This window comes from Gopherus flavomarginatus, chromosome 2 (assembly GCF_025201925.1).
Source record: "Gopherus flavomarginatus isolate rGopFla2 chromosome 2, rGopFla2.mat.asm, whole genome shotgun sequence".
NCBI classification, from domain to species: Eukaryota; Metazoa; Chordata; order Testudines; family Testudinidae; genus Gopherus; species Gopherus flavomarginatus.
Window position 1 is genome coordinate 6,188,167 of NC_066618.1, and position 23,321 is coordinate 6,211,487.

Genomic DNA, 23,321 nt, shown 5'->3' on the forward strand with positions numbered 1-23,321 from the left:
GGTCAGAGGATTTTTGAAATCATAAATTTAATGATTTCAACTATTTAGATCGGCAAATTTCACGGTGTTGTAATTGTAGGGGTCCTGACCCAAAAAGGAGTTGTGTGTGTGTGGGGGAGGGGCGTCACAAGGTTATTGTAGGAGAGTTGCGGTATTGCTACCTTTACTTCTGCACTGCTGCTGGCGGTGGCGCTGCCTTCCGAGCTGGGCAGCTGGAGAGTAGCAGCTGCTGGCTGAGGGCCCAGCTCTGAAGGCAGAGCCAATGCCAGCAGCAGCGCAGAAGTAAGGACAGCAGGGTATGGTATTGCCACCCTTACTTCTGCACTGCTGCCTTCAGAGCTGGGCCCTCGGTCAGCAGCTGCCACTCTCCAGCTGCTCAACTCTGAGGCAGCAGCGCAGAAGTCAGAGTGGCAATACTGTGACACCCATAAAATAACCTTGTGACCCCCCTGCAACTCCCTTTTGGGTCAGGACTCCCAATTTGAGAAACACTGGTCTCACCCGTGAAATCTGCACTGTATTGGGTAAAAGCACCCAAAGACCAGACTTCACAGTGGGAGACCAGATTTCATGGTCCATGACACATTTTTCCTGGCCATGAATTTGGTAGGGCCCTACTCATCACTAAGCATCTGAGTGCCTCAAAATGGCTGAAAGAACGGAACCTTTCGAACAGGTGATTGAAATTCAGCTAGAAGTCTAAATGACTCTTCCCCTCCCCCCCGCACCAGTCAGGTGCCTCTAAATCAGGATCGAGGCCTGTTGGCAGGACAAAGTGGGATGGGGGCAGCTTGCACGGCCTCTGCCCTTGTTGCACAATATCTTCATGGGCTAGGGCTCTGTGTGAAACTGGTCTACATTTTTCTGCAGAGTTGATTACTTGGGCCTAGAGGCCTCAGCGGAGATCAGGGCCCCCTTGTGCTAGGGGCTGTACAAAGCACAGACTAAGAGGTGGTCTCTGCCCTGAAGAATGTGAAATCTAAAGAGACATGACAGACTACAGAGAGAGGAATGGGAGTCTTATTACTGCCATTTTAAAGATGGATACATGAGGCGCAAGGAGGTAACTGGCAAATCTTGGCCTCGTAGAAATCAATGAGAGTTTTGTCATTGACTTCAATGGAGCCAGGATTTCACTCTTAAGTGACGGACTCAAGGTCGCACAGAAAGTCTGGGCAGAGGCAGGAATTTCACTCAGATATTGTGACTCCTAGCTTTGCCACAAGGCCATCCTTTCTCTCCAGCTACCAATGGTCAAGCCCTTAGACCGTCTACGACCTGTGTTTGCTTCTTTGCAGTCCTTCATCAGGCCTTGTATTTCATGATTGCTACTGTATTGCCATGATCCCAATCTGAAGGAAACAAGGAAGGAAATTCCTCTTGTTTTTCCTGAAACACCAGTAGAGCTTTGAAGGAAATGCAAACAACTGAATAACTTCTAAGTTACCAGTGCAGTGGAGGGAATTCAAGCTCCTTAGACCCATAACTGTCTGAGAGCTCATCCAGAAAATGCAAAACTTTTTCCGGAAACAGATGACAAGCCAGTGCAGGGATTGAAAAAGCAGCCAAGTGTGCAATAGGAACCCACAGAGACTAAACGGAAACAACCCACAGAATATGTTTGCACAGTAAATAGTTGCATTTGTAAATAGCCCTGTAGAACCTCATGAAGAAGCATTCTCTTTACAAGGACAAACATCTATTCAGCTCTTTGTCGTCTACTAATTGGGCTTTAAATTAAATGCAATGGGGTTGCTGGCAATCAACCCCTTGAACTATCTGAACTGTCTTCCATCCTGCAGTTTTATTTCAAATGATCATTGTGTGGTCTTGGCACTTTGCTCTTTCCAATGCACAGAAGGAACCACCAGAGCCAGTTGGAGAATTTCTGTCAACACCAAATTTTAACAAGGGAAGAAAATAAAAAATAATTTCCCAGATCAGCTCTACTAATTACATGTATTAGCCCATTTACTTCAGAAGGTTCCAAATGCAGAAGGCCTGATTCTCCTCTCACTCACACTGCTCTACCAAGTGATTCGTAAGTCAGAAGAATCAAGGCCATTCGGCCTGATTCAAAGCTCTCTGAAGTCAGTGGAAAGACTCTTGAATTCAATATGCTGGAAACACCTTGATTCTTAGAGGACAGGTGCTCAGCACTATCTGAAAATCAGGCCCCTTTATGATGTGTCAAGTCAGACCCCCCAAAGTTGAGCCCCCACCCCAAAATCACTGGTCACTTGTAAATCCTGACCTATGTGTTTACTTTATTTAAAAGTTTGGGATAACAGGCTGGGTTTCTTTCTTCCAGCAGCCTATTTTTGGCTCCTGTCCCCCTCGCCACCCCAAATCAAATCTGGTACTCACCACAATAGCTACCAGGAGGGGCACCTGAAATATCCATTGTAAATTGCTGGCACTCAAGTCCCAACACCTAGGAAGAGATTGGCAACACATCAGTAAATCCTCATCTGCCCAGGCAAATAGCCCCAATGTCTGAAACGGGAACCCTTCAATGCCCTATGCATGTGCAGAACCAACCCAACCCCAACCCAAGTCATCACTTCCCCATCTCATCAGCAATGATCAGCATCAAAACATTTGCTTTTAAAAGGCAATTTTAAATGTATTTTAAATCTTAGGCCCAGATCCTCAAAGGTATTTAGTGCTTAAGATGCACTGAAAGCTGTGGAAATTGGGCATTACTCTTGGCAGATTCCAGGGACTTGTTCTTTTAGCATTGTCAAGGCTTGTGTCCAATCCTCTTTGAACTGGAATTCTGCACCCCAGTCTGTAATGGCCAGGGTGCAGCAAGCCGTACTGGGATTCGCTTCCTTAGGCCTGGCCAACACACAGAAGTTGCACCAAACTAACTAAAGGTGGGATTTTAAACCAGTACAAAGCCCTGTGTGGACATACTTAAACTGGTTTAAAACTGGTTCCATCAGTTTAGCTTGTGCTTTCAAATTTACCAACAATACTCATTAATAACACAAGCTTAAATTAAAGTTAAGAGTGTCCACAGAGGGCGTTAACTCAATTGGTTTTAAAAATCATACCTATAGTTAATGGTTTGTGTGTAGACGAGGCCCAAGTGAATGCTACAGTGGTAGAAGTTGCTGCCCTGGCTTACCCTGCAGGATGAAGCTCTCTGTTGAGAACAGCTGCGTGTATCTCCTCATTCTGTTCTGCCAACGAGTCTCAACTCTACTCTGCAGGAGGTTCAATCTCCTGGCCTAGCCCATCCCTGGCTTCTCTGCTTTGGCTGCCCATAAGGGGAGGGGGCATTGATTGAGGTGGTGGGTTTTCTGATGTGGTCACCTCTCCGCTGGGAACTCGACAGAGGCCTCCAAAGATATTTTATATAGGCCCCTGAGTGAGCCTGTCCAATAGTAGTCATGGCTTCACATCGCCGCTGCTGTGGACTGGATGTGCTCCAGCAATCAAGAAATGAAAGGGTCTGTAGCCCTCTGCTGGCATCACACCACAGCAGTGGTTTTCACGTCCGGGGCCAGCGTCTGTTCCATGCGGATGTTTGAGGAGAGCAAATAAAAGAGGTGACGACGGGAGCGGAAGGTTTTTACACGGACAAGTGTTTGCAAATGCCCCGCGTCAAGGTGACGAGGGATATGTTGTCCTCTAATGAGCTGAGTCACATGCAGCAGGGCGTGCAGTTAGGTTAACCTTTGCTCTTAGGATGAGAACGTACTTGTAGCATGGTTTCAGATATGGCTGTATATCGTGCATGCAAACTACGTTGCACAGCATGAGATCAGGTTCGGTTCCATTTTAAAACCAGGAGCTACTGGGCGGGGCGGGGGGCAGGGGGAGCTACAGCCACCCCTCACCCAGTGCCCAGAGAGGCTTTGACTGAAAAGGTGGAAAATTTCAGAAGTTAACGTTAAGTATGTTCAGTTTATGCTGAAATTGGCAGTGGGTTTGGGGGTGAGCATAGAGTAGCTGCCCTGTGCTATTTCAACTGGCTAGTGTGTTAGACCAACACCTGTCTGGGATAATCTAGGTATGCCTAATCCCCACCAATGGGGGAATGGGTAAAATGACCTCTCAAGGTCCTTTTCAGCCCTACATTTCTATGACTCTATGTGCAGTACTGATCTCAAAAGGTTTCAATGTCTGTAGAGCAGTGGTGTGCAACCTACAGCCCGCAGGCAATCAGGGTAATACGCTGGCGAGCTGCCAGTTTGTTTACATTTGCATGGCCGCCCACAACTCCCAGTGGTCGCGGTTCACCATGCCTGGCCAATCGGAGCTGCGGAAAGTGGCGTGGGCCACAAGGACGTGCTGGCCGCCACTTCCCACAGCTCCCATTGGCCGGAAACGGTGAACCGTGGCCACTGGGAGCTGCGGGAGGCCATGCAAATGTAAACAAATTGGCAGCCCACCAGCGGATTATCCTGATGGCCTGCTGGTTGCCCACCGCTGCTGTAGAGGAAGGAGAAAAAGTACTAAATATGATGAAGAATGGTAAAGCAACTGGTGAAGATAAGTACTGATATGTTCAATGAAGCTGGAGTTATTGGAATCAAGTAGCTTCACAGGTTACTACGTGTTTGCTGAGATCAATCTAGGTTATCCGATGAGTGGAGAACAAGATTGACTGTGCCTCTTCAAAGGGGTAAAGGTGACCCTAATACCTATCGGCGCATCACCCTGTTAAGACAGCCTCTTAAAGTCCTTGAGAGAGTTTTGGAGGTCAGGTTGAGGTGCAAGGTGGAGGAAAACATAGAAGAGGAGCAGCATGGCTTTGGGAAGGGAAGGAGGACTATAGACATAGTATTTGCATTGAGATGTAAGTTTGACAACGTGATCAATGAAGGGCATAACTGCTATGTAGCATTTATTGAGCATGAGAAAGCATCCAACAAACAAGAGGAAGTACTTTTTCACACTCTGCACAACTAATCTGTAGAACTCCTTGCTATGAGATGTTGTGAGGGCCAAAAATATAACTGGGTTCAAAAAAGAACTAGATACGTTCATAAAAGATAGGTCCATCAATGGCTATCAGTCAAGATGGCCAGGAACACAACCCCATGCTCAGAGTGACCCTAAACCTCTGATTACCAGAAGCTTGGAGGTGAAGATGGGGTGGATCACTCCATAATTGCTCTGTTCTGTACACTTCCCCTGAAGCTCTGATATGGGCCACTGTTGGAGACAGGATATTGGGCAAGGTGGACCATGGTGTGACCTGATATGGCGTCTCTTATGACTCGGTTCTTCGGGGGTTGGTCTTTGGAGTATTGAGATGGGTGGGCAGGGGCGGCTCCAGGCCCCAGCGCATGCTTGGGGTGGCATGCCATGGGGGGCACTCTCCCGGTCGCCGGGAGGGTGGCAGGCAAGCCGCCTTTGGTGGCATGCCTGTGGAGGGTCTGCTGGTCCCACAGCTCCGGTGGACCTCCCGCAGGCATGCCTGTGGAGGGTCCGCTGGTCCCACGGCTTCAGTGGAGCCTCAGGACCAGCGGACCCTCCACAGGCTTGCCTGGGGGAGGTCCACCGGAGCCGCGGGACCGGCGACTGGCAGAGCGCCCCCCGCGGCATGACGCCGTGCTTGGGGCGGCGAAATGTCTAGAGCCACCCCTGTGGGTGGGAGGAGTACTTCAAGAAGTGGAGATGATAGAGGAACTGTACTGAGGGTCAAGAGCTAAGTGGGTAACAAACATGGAATTTCAGAGATTTTGGAGGCGACAGGGGGATTGAGACAAAGTAGTGTGCAGAGTCCACTTCTCTTCATCCTAATTATGGAGTTAATTAGTCAGAGAATCAAGCCTGTGGAGACACAGAGAAAACTAATGTACGCTGATCTGACCCATTTGGCTGACAGCAAAGAGGAAGTGGTAAATATGCTATCAGAATGGGTTGAAGCCCCACCCAAATCTGTGGTTGAAGACCACGGTTGAAGGTAAACACATAGAAAACGGAAGTTGTGCAAATAAGAAAAGTGGAAGAAGATCTGTTGATTTAATTTCATGAAGAGCAGCTTAATCAGAAGAAAGAAATTGTATGCTTGGGAAATACATATAGTGCTATTGGAGAGAGAAAGATCCGGGGAACTGAACAGAAGAGCTCAGTGTGCGTGGGCAGCAGTGAAAAAGATGGCAGGAGTATTGTGGACTGGCAATTAAGTAACAAACTGAAAGGAAAAGCGTGTGCTGCCTGTGTTTGTCCCTGCCTGTTCTATGCTTTGGAAACTGTGGGTCTTATGAAGATGGAAGAAAGGAAGAGACAGGTGGTAGAAAGTAATATGCTGAAGAGAACAGCGAGCAAGCCGAGAGTAGAGAGTGTTCATGGAAGAAATCAGGGAGAAAGTATATTTGGGACTCTCAGTGAGATAGGCTGGAGAGCATACATTTGATGGGGGCTGGATGTCCGATAGGAATGTGAGGCAAACAACTAGCAAAGAAAGCATGGGAGGAATGGGACAGTCCGAAAGGACCTGGAAGAACAAGGATATGATGGAAAAACTGTCAAGAGAAGTTTGAAAATGAAAAGATTGTAACTCCAAGACCTATGAACCCATGCCATGGACTGGAACGAGTGGTGAAGAATTATGGGTGCCTCCAACCATGTGTAAATGGAAAAAGCAAGTGAAGTGCAGTACTGACCTCTGCTGGATGGGATTGGAACTACTCAGATGTGTGTCATAAGCCCTGTAATGTACAAGTGAATGGGTGATTCTCTTTTAGCTCAAGTGGTAGAGGTGCCATTTGTGAAGTGCAATACCAACTGTTGGGGGGAGGAATCAAACCTGGGAACCTCTGAAGCTAAATGCATGAGCCTCAAGCCACATGGCAATTAGCTAAGGCTGTAGCAAATATATTAATTTCTAAGTGGTCTTGGTGCCATTAGAAGGGACAGAACACCACACCCAGGAGCTGTGTGGGTTACACAAGAATCACAGTTCTATCCCTGAGCTTAATGCAGACTTCCAAGTGGTCCCAATGTGCCAGCTGTGAAGTTGTAGGTAACCACAAATTGGTTAAATGATTTAAAACTAAAGATGAGCCAGGAGAATTACAACAGAACTACAGAATTTCATCCCCTGCTTGGTACATTTCCTGCCTTCATTTTAAGATTGCTTCAGATCTGCAGCCTTATCTAGCTTTTCCCCCCGGGGTCTGTAATTCATCCACAAACCTCTCAGTTCCAAAAACACAGCAAAGACATAAGACAACAACAGGAGAAAAACAACACAGAATCCAACCAAGACTTACTCTGTATCTGCTAGATTGGCCCTCACACTGGCCCACACTGTGACAATTACAGCAGGGAGTCCTGAAAACAAGAAAGTACTCATCAGTAAATACAATGTATAGCAAACTCAGTCCATGACAAGCCAACTGCAGAGAGCTAGAGCTGGCGGGAGGGAAACTATTTAGAAGAGTCCCCCATGGTTCCAGTATAGTTTGGAGCCTAAGGGCTCAATCCTGGTTTCACCGGCAACGTCAGGGAACCACAGGTCTGGAATCAGACATAGATCCATATACCATGTTTTGGTTCTATCCAGAACACCAAATATGGATACCTCAGAGTTCTGGGGAAATTTGGATCCAGAGACACAAATGACTCAGGACTATTATTATTTATGTTACAATAGCAATGATCTTACTAGAGGTCTTAACTGAGTTGTGATTCCATTGTGTTAGGCACTGTACATACCTATATGAAGAAACTGCCCCTGCCCCAGAGAACTCACAAACTAACTTGGCAAGAAGGAGAAACGGCAGGAGACGAGTGACTTTGCCAAGGATCATACAGCAGGACAGAGATGGGACCAGAACCCTGGATTTTCAACCCACTGGACCACACTACCTCTCTGGATAGAAAGCATCGAAACCTTTACATATCCATCACACACATATCCAAGATGGTTGCTGGCAATCCCCTCAGACAGTGACAACCTCTCTACCTTCCATTGCTTCTGAGGCTCTGGAGACCTTCTCAAAAGTTTAGGAAGCCAGTAAGTTTCCAAGTAGGGCAGGTCAGTTTGTATATTCATTTTTGTTTATAACCCTGTGGCACCAGAGTCAGATGGGAATGCAGCTTGGAGTTGGGGAGAGCACTTGTGCTGCCATTTTGGGTTACAGGTCATCTGGAGGCACTAGGCTCTGTGTGGCTATACAGTTCACATAGCCCTCTCACTGTTGCCTGTTGAAACTGGATTCAGCAGAAATCCTATGGGAGAGACCATCTTTGTGATAGTTCCAGGCTGATCTCCAACCCCAGGAGATAAGTAGAGCTAACTGAAAAATTTCCACTGGAACATTTCAAGTTGGAACATGCTGATTTGACAAAAAATAAAATGTATTGCAGGAACGTACTGAAGTGATCAAAACTTATTTCCACATTAGTGTTTTGACTTTTATATTCCTATAATACACAATCAAAATGATAAAGTCAAAACAAAATATTTTTGGAATATTTCATTTTGCAAAAGTGCTGAGATTTTTACTTTTTGTCCTGATTCAGAACAAAATCTCAAAATCTCAGCATTTCCTGTGGGACAGAAATTCCCAATTTTGACTAGTTCTAGAGATAAGTATTAGCTATGGAAATTAGGAGGCTAGACGATTTTGCTGGACAAGTCATTCAGATTGCCAGGGTTCCTTCCTCTAATTTGATGCATCTTGACATTTTCCCCATGGCAATTTGATCAAAGAAAGAGCTTTTTCTCAACTGAGATGGAGAAGAAGTTTCTTCCATCTGCTTCATGAATTAACGAAAGCTAAGACAACCCTGGGAAAATATGTTTAAAGCATAATGGCCAAATTCACCTCTGGTCTAACCATGCTTATTTCAGTGGATTTACACCTGGCATTACTTTTTCCCTGTAAGATCTAAGACAATACTGAATAGTGGAATATACTATTTTTTGAGTCCAATTCTAATTTCTTTATGCACCCAAATCCCCCATGGACTTCCCTGAAAACCCAGGATTGGGCCTATAAGAGTTTCCACAAATGGTAGTAAAAGAGCCCCTTTCATAGGGGATCAGGGTTGGAAGGGACCTTAGGAGGTCATCTAGTCCAACCTCCTGCTCAAAGCAGGACCAGGCCCCAGATTCCTAAGTGGACCCCTCAAGAATTGAGCTCACAATCCTATGTTTAGTAAGGCAATGCGCAAACCACTGAGCTAGCCCTCCCTGGAAAAACACTAAGGCTGGTTATTAATAATTATAAACTCTGTGTAGCGTTTATGCTCTGTGGGACCCAATTCAGGAAAGTCCTTATGTATGTGTGTAACTTTAAGCCCATTTCAGCTCCACTGAAATCTACAGGATGTTAAATATGTGCTTAAGTAAGTGCTAAGTACTTTCCTGAATGGGGTGTGGGGCAGAGATGACTCACTATGACCTTGTTTACATTTGCCTATGCTCAGCGGCAGCATGTAGGATCCATGTAGCTACAAGCCCCAGGGAAAGGCAGGCGGTATCCACACGCACTGGGGTGTGTAGCTACAGGAAGTGGGGAAAGGCTCCGGCAGCGGGACACTACAGTGTTAGACCGAGCAATGCAGACATGGGAGGCAGTGCTTGGGTGTGTAGAGAGATGTGTATGGTACTGGGGGTTCAGGCATGTAGGGCACCCTACTCTACTCAGCTGTTCATCACTGTCCATACTACTGTTTACACCAGTGCTAGATGGGTGTGTAGTGTTTGTACTCTACACGCTGCCCTATATGTATGTACAGAGCCTTATGCAATGGGGCCCCGATCTTGGTCGGCACCTCTAAATGCTACTGTGATACAATCATACATAATAAAACACTGGGCCACATTCCACTTTGGTGGAACTCCTCTGGCTACAATGGCACTGTAAGAGGGATGCACTTAGACCATGCTCTACAGTTACATACGGTGGTTAACATTAAAAAAAAAAGAAATATTTAACTTATAGCCCTAATAATGTATGACCCTATTGCATTCTACGTATAGGAAAGTTGGAGACTTTTTATAAGGTCAACTAAATACTTCCTTTTCAGGGTAAACCACTATCTATGGAAGATATGGGCAGGGAAACCTCAATTTTACGAACCATGGGCCATATCCTCAACTATTGTAAAATGGTGTCACTCCATTGCGGTCATTGGAGCTATGCCTATTTACGGTGCTGGAAGTCTGGCCCCATTTTGAATGTGTCTACCTGGCAGCTGGGAGCGAGTCTCTGAGATTGGGGAGACAGCCTCACGTTACCACACTAACAATAGCCATGTGGATGTTCTGGCTGAAATTCGGGTGCTCACCTGACCTCCTCGGCTTGAGAGACTGAGAATATCTCGCAACCCAAAGCAGAATGTTCACCCATTAGCTCTTGTGGCTGTCACCCAAGCCCTGACCCAGTGAAGTTGTAGGTGAGAATCTGCTGCCCAAGCTGCAACACCGACACTACTATTTTTAGTACATCAGCCTGAGCACTGCTAGAGTGGGTTTGTCTACCTGGACTGAGAAGCTCTCCCCTGCAGTCAGGGGCAGCTCCGGGCATCAGTGCACCAAGTATGTGCCTGGAGCAGCAAGCCGAGGGGGGCGGCTTGCCGGTCGCCGTGAGGGTGGCAGTTAGGCTGCCTTCGGTGGCATGCCTGCGGGAGGTCTGCCAGTCCCGCGGTTTCAGTGACAATTTGGCAATGGGTACGCTGAAGGTGCGGGACCGGCAGACCTCCTGCAGGCATGCTGCCAAATCCGCGTTACCAGCGGACCTCCTGCAGGTGTGCCGCCAAATAGGCGTTACCAGCGGACTTCCCGCAGGCATGCCGCCAAATCCGCATTACCAGCGGACCTCCCGCAGGCGTGCCACCGAAGCCTGCCTCACTGCCATGCTTGGGGTGAGGAAATACATATAGCCGCCCCTGCCTACAGTGTAGACACACCTTGTGAAACTTGATTCAAAACCCATTGAAGTCAATGGGTTCCACAAACGTTAATGGGGTTTGGATCAGGCACACAGAGTTTTATAAATATGAATAAACAATATTAAGACCTAGCTCTTATAAAGCTCTGTTCTGCAGTGGATCTCAAAACACTTTACAAATGAGGTAAATACCATTATCCCCATATTACAGATGGGGAAACCTGAGGCATGGAACAGGGAAATGACTTGACCAAGGTTATTCCACAGGCTAATGGCAGAGCCAAGAATAGACCCAAAGTCTCCTGAATTCTATCTCAATGCTTTATCCCCAAGGCCATACTAAATAAATACAGACACAGGCTCTGTGGGCCAAATACTACTTTCAGCTGCCCCAGTGTAAGCTTGGAGTAACTCCGCTATCTTCAGTGAAGTTACTCTGGCTTTACTCTACAGCTGGTTGGCATTTTTCAAACACAATATTTTTAAACAATAGGATTTTAAATTACTTGTCCTTTTCTCCTCTTCTTCCCCATTCTTTGTCAATGGCAAAATGGAAAAAAGGAGGGGGGAGAGGAGAGAAAAATGAGGGGAAAAAAGAAAATTGTGGGATTGCGGGGAAAGGAAAATGAAAAATTTAAAAAGCAAATAAGTTTGAAAACAAATATTTTCAAAATAGAAAAAAAATTGATACAAAATGGGACACAGTTTGAAAGGAGTCCCCTTTGAATGTGTAAAATGAAAATTACTTTAACAACATTTTGCATAATCCCCCCCTCTTTTTTGACCATCTCGATTTTACATCGGTGTAACAGAGACAGAATTTGGACTTGCAGGTTCTTCCCAAAGGCCATGGCTATTTGTTCAAATCATTTAAAAGAAAAAAAGAAACCTATGTTATAAATCGTAAGAACCTGGATCCTTTAACTCCACTTTCTGCTGGGTCTCAATTGGCCTCTCTCACCAGCAGTTATTATGGTCATCACGTGGACGCCCAATCTGAGATCCCTGGGGACTGATTTTAAGTGGTGCCAAGCTCCCACAGCTTCCAGGAACATCGGTGGGAGCAGTGGGCGCTCAGCCTACTCTAAAAACCAGGCACAATGTCAGGACCCAGAATTAGAAGACACGCTCAAAAACTTGGCCGTATGTGTCAGCTGGCAGGTGGCGCTGGCAGTGAAAGCCACAGAGGATGAACTGTTCTTGCAGCTGGCGAACCAGCCAAGAAGGGCAAACCTCACAAAAACAATTTGGTCTCCCTTGTGCACATGTCCACCCACACCCCAGCCCTGCATGTGTAGCCAGCATTCCACAGGTAGAGTCCCACAGGGTGGCGATGCTGTCATTGACATCTACAGTATCCACATTGTATGCGCTGTGCATGCCCAATCAATACACACAGTGTGTACAATGCAGGTTCTATAAAGTCAGGTGTCTCCCCTTGAGCTGGAAAAACTGCAAACATCTCAGGCTAGGCAAAATCCTCCCTACCCAGCCCCATTCCAACAAAGAGATGCCCCTGGATGAACAAAATGACTCCACACACACACCCCTGAGTCCTGCATGATGAAGAGCTAAGGATCCTGACTCTACCTGCAGTTCAGAAAGGGAGATGGCATTGGAGTGCCAGGATGAAATGTATCTGTTCACAGGCCTATAGAGGCATCTCTAGTCCATGCTATTGTGCTATCTTCTGAGTGATCTGTAACACCAAACCACTCATGGTCAGTAAAGGGCAGATTATACACCCATCACGCTTGTATAATGTCAACAGACCCTGGCTGTCTGCAGCCAGAATCGAACCTGCAACCTCAATGAATGAGCATCTACTGCTAGAGAGCAAACCCCTCTCTCTCTCTCTCTGTCCCCTGCCATGGGACAGAACACCACACCCAGGAGCTGTGTGGGTTACACTTGCTCATGCAAAGAGCCCGTTAGGAGGAAGTGCTCGTAAGGGTTGCCCTAAAGATCTTGTGTCTCTGCTAGTTGGAGTGTTAACCGTAGTGTTCTGGGCTATAATAGTAATAATTGCATTCAACGTATGGAGAAGAGCCTCTCTTCCCTGTCCTCTGGTCCAGTAGCAGGAGTAGCTATTCTTCATTTCCCCCCCTACAAGCAATTGAGTAACATCACTGGCACTGAACAGATGCTCAAGGCTGCTCTAAGCTGGGCCAGACCTTTCTGCATTTCGCTTGCAATCACGTTGGGGGCAGGGATAGTCTCTCGCTGGGATTCTGGTCCTGGTTGGCGCCTCCTTGTGCTCCTCTAACAGCAATAACTCTCAGTCTATTTTAGGTTTTCCTATTGCACTCACCCTCATTGTGTCTAAGTGCCATGAGGTCCAGGTACCTGGGACAATTAAAACGTTGTGAATAAAATACAACCAAAATAGTCTGATTTTCTACAGTTATTGGTCATGCTCCTTGGACTTTCTTTATATAGCAGCTGCAGAGAACCCGAAGCTTGTTGGTGAATTTATTGACACGAGTAAAATCTTTTTTTTCCCCTAGATGTCTGCAAGAAACAAGTTCCTTCCTTTGTATCCTCTTTACTACAAGAAGGGACAGATCTTTCTACTGACCAGAGCTCAGCGAAATTTTTCAGCAGAAATTTTTTTTTCAGTGAAAAATGGGGATTTGGGTTAACAAAACTTTTTGCATATTCATGTTGAATTCATCAGATTGTTTCGGACGAAAAAAAATGACAAACTCCTCCACAAATTTATCCATTTAAATATTTTTTTTTATTTGACACCACTTTCCATTTTGAAATTTCCTTCAGTTGAATTTTAAAACAGCAAAAAATAAATTAAAAAAGGAAGCTTAAAATCAAAAGAAAACATCTGATTTCAGGCTGAATGAAACATTCTGTGTGACCCCCAAAATGAATTTTTTTTTCATGTTTTTAGTTTGCTGAAAATTTTCCAAAAAAAAATCTTATTTTTGGGTCAACCCCAAACATTTTTTTTTTACTCGGTTTTTTATAACTGCTGCTGACCTGAAAACCCAACTATTCCAAGTCCACTATTGACAAAAACTTATGCCAGCTGAGGATCTGGACTGTAAAATCTCCTTCGGATAAGTCTTGGATCTAACATCAGACAGCAAATTGGTGTTTTGGTTCCTTCAGCATAAATTTATTTATGGTGAACGGTTTGGATTTTCCTAGAAATCTCCATGGTATTACAAATCCTTAGATGTTTGTTGTTATATAAGCAAAGGATCTCAGATCTTGGGGCAAACTTCTCCCTTATGTACCTATGTGAACATCGCAGTTATTTATCGCTGGTTCTACATTGGTCTTCACTGTGGTATGGGCAGGATCCAGTGCCCGCTGTATTGAATTGGAGTCTTTCCACTGACTTCAGAGGGCACTGGACTGGGGCCCCCTTCTGAATGCCCAAAAGTTATCAACGCCATGTGTATGTGTATTTTTTTTATCATGCTAATCCAAATAAAGCAAAACCAAATGCAACTGGAGAAAATCATCTGTTCTCATTCCAGAGGAATTTAATTAAACAGCCACAAATGTTTGGAGTCAAATGGATAATTGGTGTTGTGATAGGTGTGCCTTTAGCATTGTGAGCTGCTCAATAAATTGATTATACTTCGGCAGCGATCGGAAGTGTTAATGAAAGGATCCGATGCCCTTTGACTGGGTTTTTTTGGCTACTTTGGCATGATTAGCAATGTTGCTTTGTGCTAAACGTGTGGCATTATTTCTACTGAATCACCCCTATTGCTAGGATTTGCACTAGGAAATCTTTTTGCAAGCCTGCTCTGTACCAAGCATTTCAGTTTAATAGTAAGCGGCAGCATAAATTTGGTTCAATTCCCTCAGAAGTAAAATAGACATAAGACTAAATTAGTAAGGTGCCTCTGCTACTCCAGTACTTTGAAGAGTTTTTAAATATGTGAATCCAAAAAATTCTCAGTTGAATAGCAGTTGGAAGAGGAATTGTCCTATAGAGGATGTTTGGAAATCCCACTAGCCAATGCATCATTTCTTCAACTTCCACGAGAGAAATCCAGGCTTTCATAGCCTTTGCAATGCTGACACCCCTTGAGACACCCCTGGATCTCAACACAAACCGCTACGGCCTGGGCTCACAGGCCAAGCTCAGTAGCAAAGCTGTAGCAGGCTTATCAACTGCTGTGTGGCTTAGCCACCACTAGAGGGGGACAGAGTTCCACACCACATGGGAGTGACATACACGTTACGCCTTGAATGTTGACTATCTGGCTAGTTGGGAGATCCAATGGTATAGAAACCACAGGTGGAAATGGCCAAGTGCATACAGTGTCCAGGCAAGACTGTGGCCTGCAGTATATTCTCCAGGGCTTAGTCCAGTGCATTTTTGTAAAACAAGGTCTCTGCTGTTTCGCGTGAGAAACTCGAATAGATATAACTCTCGAGAAGCTTTCCCTGCTGGATGTTTCTTTGCTCATGTACTGCACCCCATTATGTCTCGTTATACCTGTGAGCGCCATCTTAAACATTTCCTCTTCTCCCTCGATGTTTCCACCCATCAGACACTTGCAGGCAGTTATTGCACTGCTCTCAAACGATCTGCACCTCATTAGTCCCTGCCTGTCTCACCAAGCCAGTGGCAGTGCCAGAGGGGAACAAAAGCACATTCTCTTCTTAAACACTTGTGTGTAAACAGCCTTCCACTAATGGCTTGCCACCACCTTTCCCCTCTCTCCCTGCTCCAAGAAAAGATCCAGGCATTTAAAAAAAAAAAAAAAAAAAAAGCTTCCCCACAAATTGCAGGTTTCCATTTGCGTGCTCGGACACTCGAGAAATCCGGTGGCAGGAGAGTCTGAGGCCAGAGGAAGGAAATCAGAGCGTCGGACTCTCCCCATGAGCCAACATCCTGAGCCCCGGGTGCACGTTCCATTTATACAACCATTTCCCCAGATGCTGACAGTCTCAAGGGAATCTGGCCCAGCTGGTGTTACACCCATGCCAACTTACACTGGTTGAGAATCTGGCCCCTGTATCTCTAAGGGCAGATAATTATTTAAGAGTGAAATCAGTTGTAACACTCATTCCAGGAACACCCCTGGTCAGCTCTGCACAGGATCAATCTGTGATCGAAACATCCAATTAAATATTACCTGCAGGGACTCAGTCCTGCCACATGCCTGGGATAGGATTTGGGGAACTCATGTAGGAGAAGTGCAACCTTTGTATGCTGCAGATTGCAATTTCGGGTGATTCCCTGTTCATTACTACACAGCGGGGATTCAGGGGACGGGGCAAGTCAGAGGACGGATTGCTGGATCAGCTAGTATATGGATCCAGCTGCCCTCATGGAGTGAGGCAGACTGGAGGACTGTCCATGGAGCATCTCCACTGCTCCTTTGTGTCCTGATGAGGACTCCATTGCATGTTGGGGAGATAGTTTGTGACAAGGGCAGATAATAAGGCTTTCCAGGCTGATGTTTCAATCAACACCTCCCAGCCCTTTAACTCCGTCTCCATTTGCTCTTCGACCTGCACAGACACACACCCACTAACACACAGTCAGCTTAGAAAACCCCGAGAGCAGCGGCGACTCACCCCAGCCAAACAGCGTGAAGCCCCAAAGATACTTCTTCTCAGAGAAAAAGGCCATGAAGATGAGGCTGTGGAGATAGAGCCCTTCCACCAGGATCCAGTAGTAATTGGTCGCCAGGAAGTACAGGAAGAAGGTGACGATGACCTTACAGCCCATCTGGAATGAGGGCAGAGGGAGAATGGGAGGTTAAAAATGCGGTGTGAACCTGATGCGGTGATAGTTATGGGCTAGTGAGAGCTTGAAAACAAGCTGGAGAAGAAAAAAGTTGCCATGAAAGTTGGAGAAGGTTCTCCAGAGAGTGTTCTATAGGCAGTAGCTTGGGTTTGTTGTGGCTAGGACCCTGGACTGGGACCGAGGGGTCTAGTCCCACCTCTACCACTCACTTTGCCTCCACTTTAGACTGTAAGCTCCTCAGTGCAGACACCAATGCTACCTACTTGTACAGGACCTAGATCAAGTGACTGCAGTTGAGACCTCTAGGCACTATTCCAATACAAAGAATAATAAGGAGGAATATCTTATAGGGCTTGATGCTCAGATGGTGTAACTGCATTAACCTGAGGGGAGCTATGCTGATTTACACCAGACGAGGATCTGGCCCATAAGGTTTATTGTGGGAAGGAAGTCAGCTCATGAAATCTGATATCAGATGAACTCTCTATGGAAGAGCCAAGGGGTATTTGACATGGTTGGGTAGTTAGCCCCATTGGGTTGTCCTGAGCAAGGTCTCATTTTAAGATAGTGGGTCGGATCTGGCATCAATGGAGCTACTACAGATTCATCCCAGTGTAACGGGAGATCTGACCTAGTGTTCAGCTCCTGACTGTTCAGGAGAACATGGGTGAGAAGAGAAACACATGCCCCCACTTCAGGCTGCAATGCACTTGCTGGAGGAGAGAGGTCCTGAAATCTACCTCATGGAATTTACCATTCGCCTTTGTGCCTCACCAAGAGGACACAAAGCCCTGGGTTAGGACTACTCAGGATTTTCGAGTGTCAGCCCATTGCTTTTACAGATAATTCTTTTTTCTATGCCAGTGACACATCAAAACGGAAACTAGGTCAGATTACAAAGGATGAATATAGGCAAACAACACAGGAATGCAGGGGCAAGATTAGAAAGGCAAAGGCACAAAATGAGCTCAAACTAGCTATGGGAATAAAGGGAAACAAGAAGACTTTTTATCACTACATTAGAAGCAAGAAGAAGACCAAGGACAGGGTAGGCCCACTGCTCAGTGAGGAGGGAGAAACAGTAACAGGAAACTTGGAAATGGCAGAGATGCTTAACTTTCTTTGTTTCGGTCTTCACTGAGAAGTCTGAAGGAATGTCTAACATAGTGAATGCTTATGGGAAGGGGGTAGGTTTAGAAGATAAAATGAAAAAAGAGCAAGTTAAAAATCACTTAGAAAAGTTAGATGCCTGCAAGTCACCAGGGCCTGATGAAATGCATCCTAGAATACTCAAGGAGTTAATAGAGGAGGTATCTGAGCCTCTAGCTATTATCTTTGGAAAGTCATGCGAGATGGGAGAGATTCCAGAAGACTGGAAAAGAGCAAATATAGTGCCCATCTATAAAAAGGGAAATAAAAACAACCCAGGAAACTACAGACCATTTAGTTTAACTTTTGTGCCAGGGAAGATAATGGAGCAAGTAATTAAAGAAATCATCTGCAAACACTTGGAAGGTGGTAAGGTGATAGGGAATAGCCAGCATGGATTTGTAAAGAACAAATCGTGTCAAACCAATCTGATAGCTTTCTCTGATAGGATAACGAGTCTTGTGGATGAGGGAGAAGCGGTGGATGTAATATACCTAGACTGTAGTAAGGCATTTGATACAGTCTCGCATGATATCCTTATCAATAAACTAGGCAAATACAATTTAGATGGGGCTTCTATAAGGTGGGTGCATAACCATACTCAGAGAGTAGTTATTAATGGCTCCCAATCCTGCTGGAAAGGTATAACAAGTGGGGTTCCGCAGGGGTCTGTTTTGGGACCGGCTCTGTTCAATATCTTCATCAATGACTTAGATGTTGTTATAGAAAGTACGCTTATTAAGTTTGCAGATGATACCAAACTGGGAGGGATTGCAACTGCTTTGGAGGACAGGGTCAAAATTCAAAATGATCTGGACAAACTGGAGAAATGGTCTGAGGTAAACCAGATGAAGTTCAATAAAGATAAATGCAAAGTGCTCCACTTAGGAAGGAACAATCACTTGCACACATACAGAATGGGAAGAGACTGTCTAGGAAGGAGTATGGCAGAAAGAGATCTAGGGGTCATAGTATCAGAGGGTAGCCGTGTTAGTCTGGATCTGTAAAAGCAGCAAAGAATCCTGTGGCACCTTATAGACTAACAGAGGTTTTGGAGCATGAGCTTTCGTGGGTGAATACCCACTTCCTCAGATGCATGTAATGGAAATATCCAGGGGCAGGTATATATATGTGTGCTAGCAAGCAAGCTAGAGATAACGAGGTCAGTTCAATCAGGGAGGATGAGGCCCTGTTCTAGCAGTTGAGGTGTGAAAACCAAGAGAGGAGAAACTGGTTCTGTAATTGGCAAGCCATTCACAGTCTTTGTTCAATCCTGAGCTGATGGTGTCAAATTTGCAGATGAACTGAAGCTCAGCAGTTTCTCTTTGAAGTCTGGTCCTGAAGTTTTTTTGCTGCAGGATGGCCACCTTAAGGTCTGCTATAGTGTGGCCAGGGAGGTTGAAGTGCTCTCCTACAGGTTTTTGTATATTGCCATTCCTAATGTCTGATTTGTGTCCATTTATCCTTTTCCGTAGAGACTGTCCAGTTTGGCCGATGTACATAGCAGAGGGGCATTGCTGGCATATGATGGCGTATATTACATTGGTGGATGTGCAGGTGAATGAACCAGTGATGGTGTGGCTGATCTGGTTAGGTCCTGTGATGGTGTCGCTGGTGTAGATATGTGGGCAGAGTTGGCATCGAGGTTTGTTGCATGGATTGGTTCCTGAGCAAGAGTTATTATGGTGTGGTGTGCAGTTGCTGGTGAGAATATGTTTCAGGTTGGCAGGTTGTCTGTGGGCAAGGATTGGCCTGCCACCCAAGGCCTGTGAAAGTGTGGGATCATTGTCCAGGATGGGTTGTAGATCCTTGATGATGCGTTGGAGGGGTTTTAGCTGGGGGCTGTATGTGATGGCCAGTGGAGTCCTGTTGGTTTCTCTCTTGGGTTTGTCTTGCAGTAGGAGGCTTCTGGGTACACGTCTGGCTCTGTTGATCTGTTTCCTTATTTCCTCGTGCGGGTATTGTAGTTTTGAGAATGCTTGGTGGAGATTTTGTAGGTGTTGGTCTCTGTCTGAGGGGTTAGAGCAGATGCGGTTGTACCTCAGTGCTTGGCTGTAGACAATGGATCGTGTGATGTGCCCGGGATGGAAGCTGGAGGCATGAAGGTAGGCATAGCGGTCGGTGGGTTTTCGATATAGGGTGGTGGTAATGTGACCATCACTTATTTGCACCGTGGTGTCAAGAAAGTGGACCTCCCGTGTAGATTGGTCCAGGCTGAGGTTGATGGTGGGGTGGAAGCTGTTGAAATCATGGTGGAATTTTTCCAGAGTCTCTTTCCCATGGGTCCAGATGATGAAGATGTCATCAATGTAGCGTAGATAGAGAAGGGGTGTGAGTGGACGAGAGCTGAGGAAGCGTTGTTCCAGGTCGGCCATGAAGATATTGGCATATTGTGGGGCCATGCGGGTGCCCATAGCAGTGCCACTGATCTGGAGATATATATTGTCATCAAATTTGAAATAGTTGTGTGTAAGTATAAAGGCACAGAGCTCAGCAGCCAGTTGTGCTGTGGCATCATCAGGGATAGTGTTCCTGACAGCTTGTATTCCATCTGTGTGTGGGATGTTTGTGTAGAGAGCCTCTACATCCATGGTGGCTAGGATGGTGTTTTCTGGGAGGTCACCAATACATTGTAGTTTCCTCAGGAAATCAGTGGTGTCGCGGAGATAGCTGGGAGTGCTGGTGGCATAGGGTCTGAGTAGAGAGTCCATATATCCAGATAGTCCTTCAGTGAGAGTGCCAATGCCCGAGATGATGGGGCGTCCAGGATTTCCGGGTTTGTGGATCTTGGGTAGTAGATAGAATAACCCTGGTCGGGGCTCTAGGGGTATGTTGATTTCTTCTGGTGTTAGTGTAGGGAGTGTCCTGAGTAGATGCTGTAGTTTCTTAGTGTATTCCTCAGTGGGATCTGAGGGAAGTGGCCTGTAGAATTTGGTATTGGAGAGTTGTCTGGCTGCCTCCTTTTGATAGTCAGACCTGTTCATGATGACAACGGCACCTCCTTTATCAGCCTCTTTGATGATAATGTCAGGGTGGTTTCTGAGGCTGTGGATGGCATTGCGTTCTGCACGACTTAGGTTGTGAGGCAAGCGATGTTGTTGTTCCACGATTTCTGCCTGTGCACGCCGGCGGAAGCATTCAATGTATAGGTCCAGGCTGTCATTTCGACCCTCAGGAGGAGTCCATGTGGAGTTCTTTTTCTTGTGCTGTTGGTGGGAGGGCACCCGTGTATCAGTGCACTGTTCAGTGTTGTCCTGGAAGTATTCTTTGAGTCGGAGACGGCGAAAGTAGGCTTCCAGATCGCCACAGAACTGTATCATGTTGGTGGGGGTGGCAGGGCAGAAAGAGAGTCCCCGAGATAGGACAGACTTTTCTTCTGGGCTGAGTGTGTAGTTGGATAGATTGACGATATTGCTGGGTGGGTTAGGAGTACCACTGTTGTGGCCCCATGTGGCAGGTAGGAGTTTAGACAGCTTACAGTCCTTTTTCCTTTGAAGAGAGGTGAAGTGAGTAATGTAGATCTCCTGTCTTATTCTAGTGAAGTCCGTTTGTATAGAAGTTTGGTTATTAATGAGAGTCTCCAGGTTGGAGAGCTCTTTTCTGATGTTTTCCTGTTTGCTGTATAGGATGCTGATCAGGTGGTTCCTCAGTTTTTTTGATAGAGTATGACATAATCTCTCACTGTGGTCTGTGTAGTATGTAGATAGCAGTGGATTTTTTACCTTTAGTCCATTTGGTATGATGTCCATCCGTTTGCATTTGGAAAGGAAGATGATATCTGTCTGTATTTGTGCAAGTTTCTTCATGAGGTTGATGGATTTCCATTCCATACGGCTAAATGCAGTGCCTTGCATGGTGTCAAGTATCAGAGGGTAGCCGTGTTAGTCTGGATCTGTAAAAGCAGCAAAGAATCCTGTGGCACCTTATAGACTAACAGAGGTTTTGGAGCATGAGCTTTCGTGGGTGAATACCCACTTCCTCAGATGCATGTAATGGAAATATCCAGGGGCAGGTATATATATGTGTGCTAGCAAGCAAGCTAGAGATAACGAGGTCAGTTCAATCAGGGAGGATGAGGCCCTGTTCTAGCAGTTGAGGTGTGAAAACCAAGAGAGGAGAAACTGGTTCTGTAATTGGCAAGCCATTCACAGTCTTTGTTCAATCCTGAGCTGATGGTGTCAAATTTGCAGATGAACTGAAGCTCAGCAGTTTCTCTTTGAAGTCTGGTCCTGAAGTTTTTTTGCTGCAGGATGGCCACCTTAAGGTCTGCTATAGTGTGGCCAGGGAGGTTGAAGTGCTCTCCTACAGGTTTTTGTATATTGCCATTCCTAATGTCTGATTTGTGTCCATTTATCCTTTTCCGTAGAGACTGTCCAGTTTGGCCGATGTACATAGCAGAGGGGCATTGCTGGCATATGATGGCGTATATTACATTGGTGGATGTGCAGGTGAATGAACCAGTGATGGTGTGGCTGATCTGGTTAGGTCCTGTGATGGTGTCGCTGGTGTAGATATGTGGGCAGAGTTGGCATCGAGGTTTGTTGCATGGATTGGTTCCTGAGCAAGAGTTATTATGGTGTGGTGTGCAGTTGCTGGTGAGAATATGTTTCAGGTTGGCAGGTTGTCTGTGGGCAAGGATTGGCCTGCCACCCAAGGCCTGTGAAAGTGTGGGATCATTGTCCAGGATGGGTTGTAGATCCTTGATGATGCGTTGGAGGGGTTTTAGCTGGGGGCTGTATGTGATGGCCAGTGGAGTCCTGTTGGTTTCTCTCTTGGGTTTGTCTTGCAGTAGGAGGCTTCTGGGTACACGTCTGGCTCTGTTGATCTGTTTCCTTATTTCCTCGTGCGGGTATTGTAGTTTTGAGAATGCTTGGTGGAGATTTTGTAGGTGTTGGTCTCTGTCTGAGGGGTTAGAGCAGATGCGGTTGTACCTCAGTGCTTGGCTGTAGACAATGGATCGTGTGATGTGCCCGGGATGGAAGCTGGAGGCATGAAGGTAGGCATAGCGGTCGGTGGGTTTTCGATATAGGGTGGTGGTAATGTGACCATCACTTATTTGCACCGTGGTGTCAAGAAAGTGGACCTCCCGTGTAGATTGGTCCAGGCTGAGGTTGATGGTGGGGTGGAAGCTGTTGAAATCATGGTGGAATTTTTCCAGAGTCTCTTTCCCATGGGTCCAGATGATGAAGATGTCATCAATGTAGCGTAGATAGAGAAGGGGTGTGAGTGGACGAGAGCTGAGGAAGCGTTGTTCCAGGTCGGCCATGAAGATATTGGCATATTGTGGGGCCATGCGGGTGCCCATAGCAGTGCCACTGATCTGGAGATATATATTGTCATCAAATTTGAAATAGTTGTGTGTAAGTATAAAGGCACAGAGCTCAGCAGCCAGTTGTGCTGTGGCATCATCAGGGATAGTGTTCCTGACAGCTTGTATTCCATCTGTGTGTGGGATGTTTGTGTAGAGAGCCTCTACATCCATGGTGGCTAGGATGGTGTTTTCTGGGAGGTCACCAATACATTGTAGTTTCCTCAGGAAATCAGTGGTGTCGCGGAGATAGCTGGGAGTGCTG

The 23,321-nt window shown here is 46.1% G+C and overlaps 1 protein-coding gene across 1 annotated transcript in view; it reads right to left on the minus strand.

Annotated features, from left to right (window-relative positions):
- Positions 1 to 23,321, minus strand: part of PTH1R (parathyroid hormone 1 receptor) — a 186,085-nt gene that overhangs the window by 8,840 nt on the left and 153,924 nt on the right. Inside the window, exons 7-9 of the mRNA XM_050942628.1 lie at positions 16,428 to 16,581; positions 7,236 to 7,296; positions 2,368 to 2,434 (exon numbers count right to left, since the gene is read on the minus strand). Of these exons, the coding sequence (XP_050798585.1) occupies positions 2,368 to 2,434; positions 7,236 to 7,296; positions 16,428 to 16,581 (282 nt within the window). The remainder of the gene's footprint in view (positions 1 to 2,367; positions 2,435 to 7,235; positions 7,297 to 16,427; positions 16,582 to 23,321) is intronic.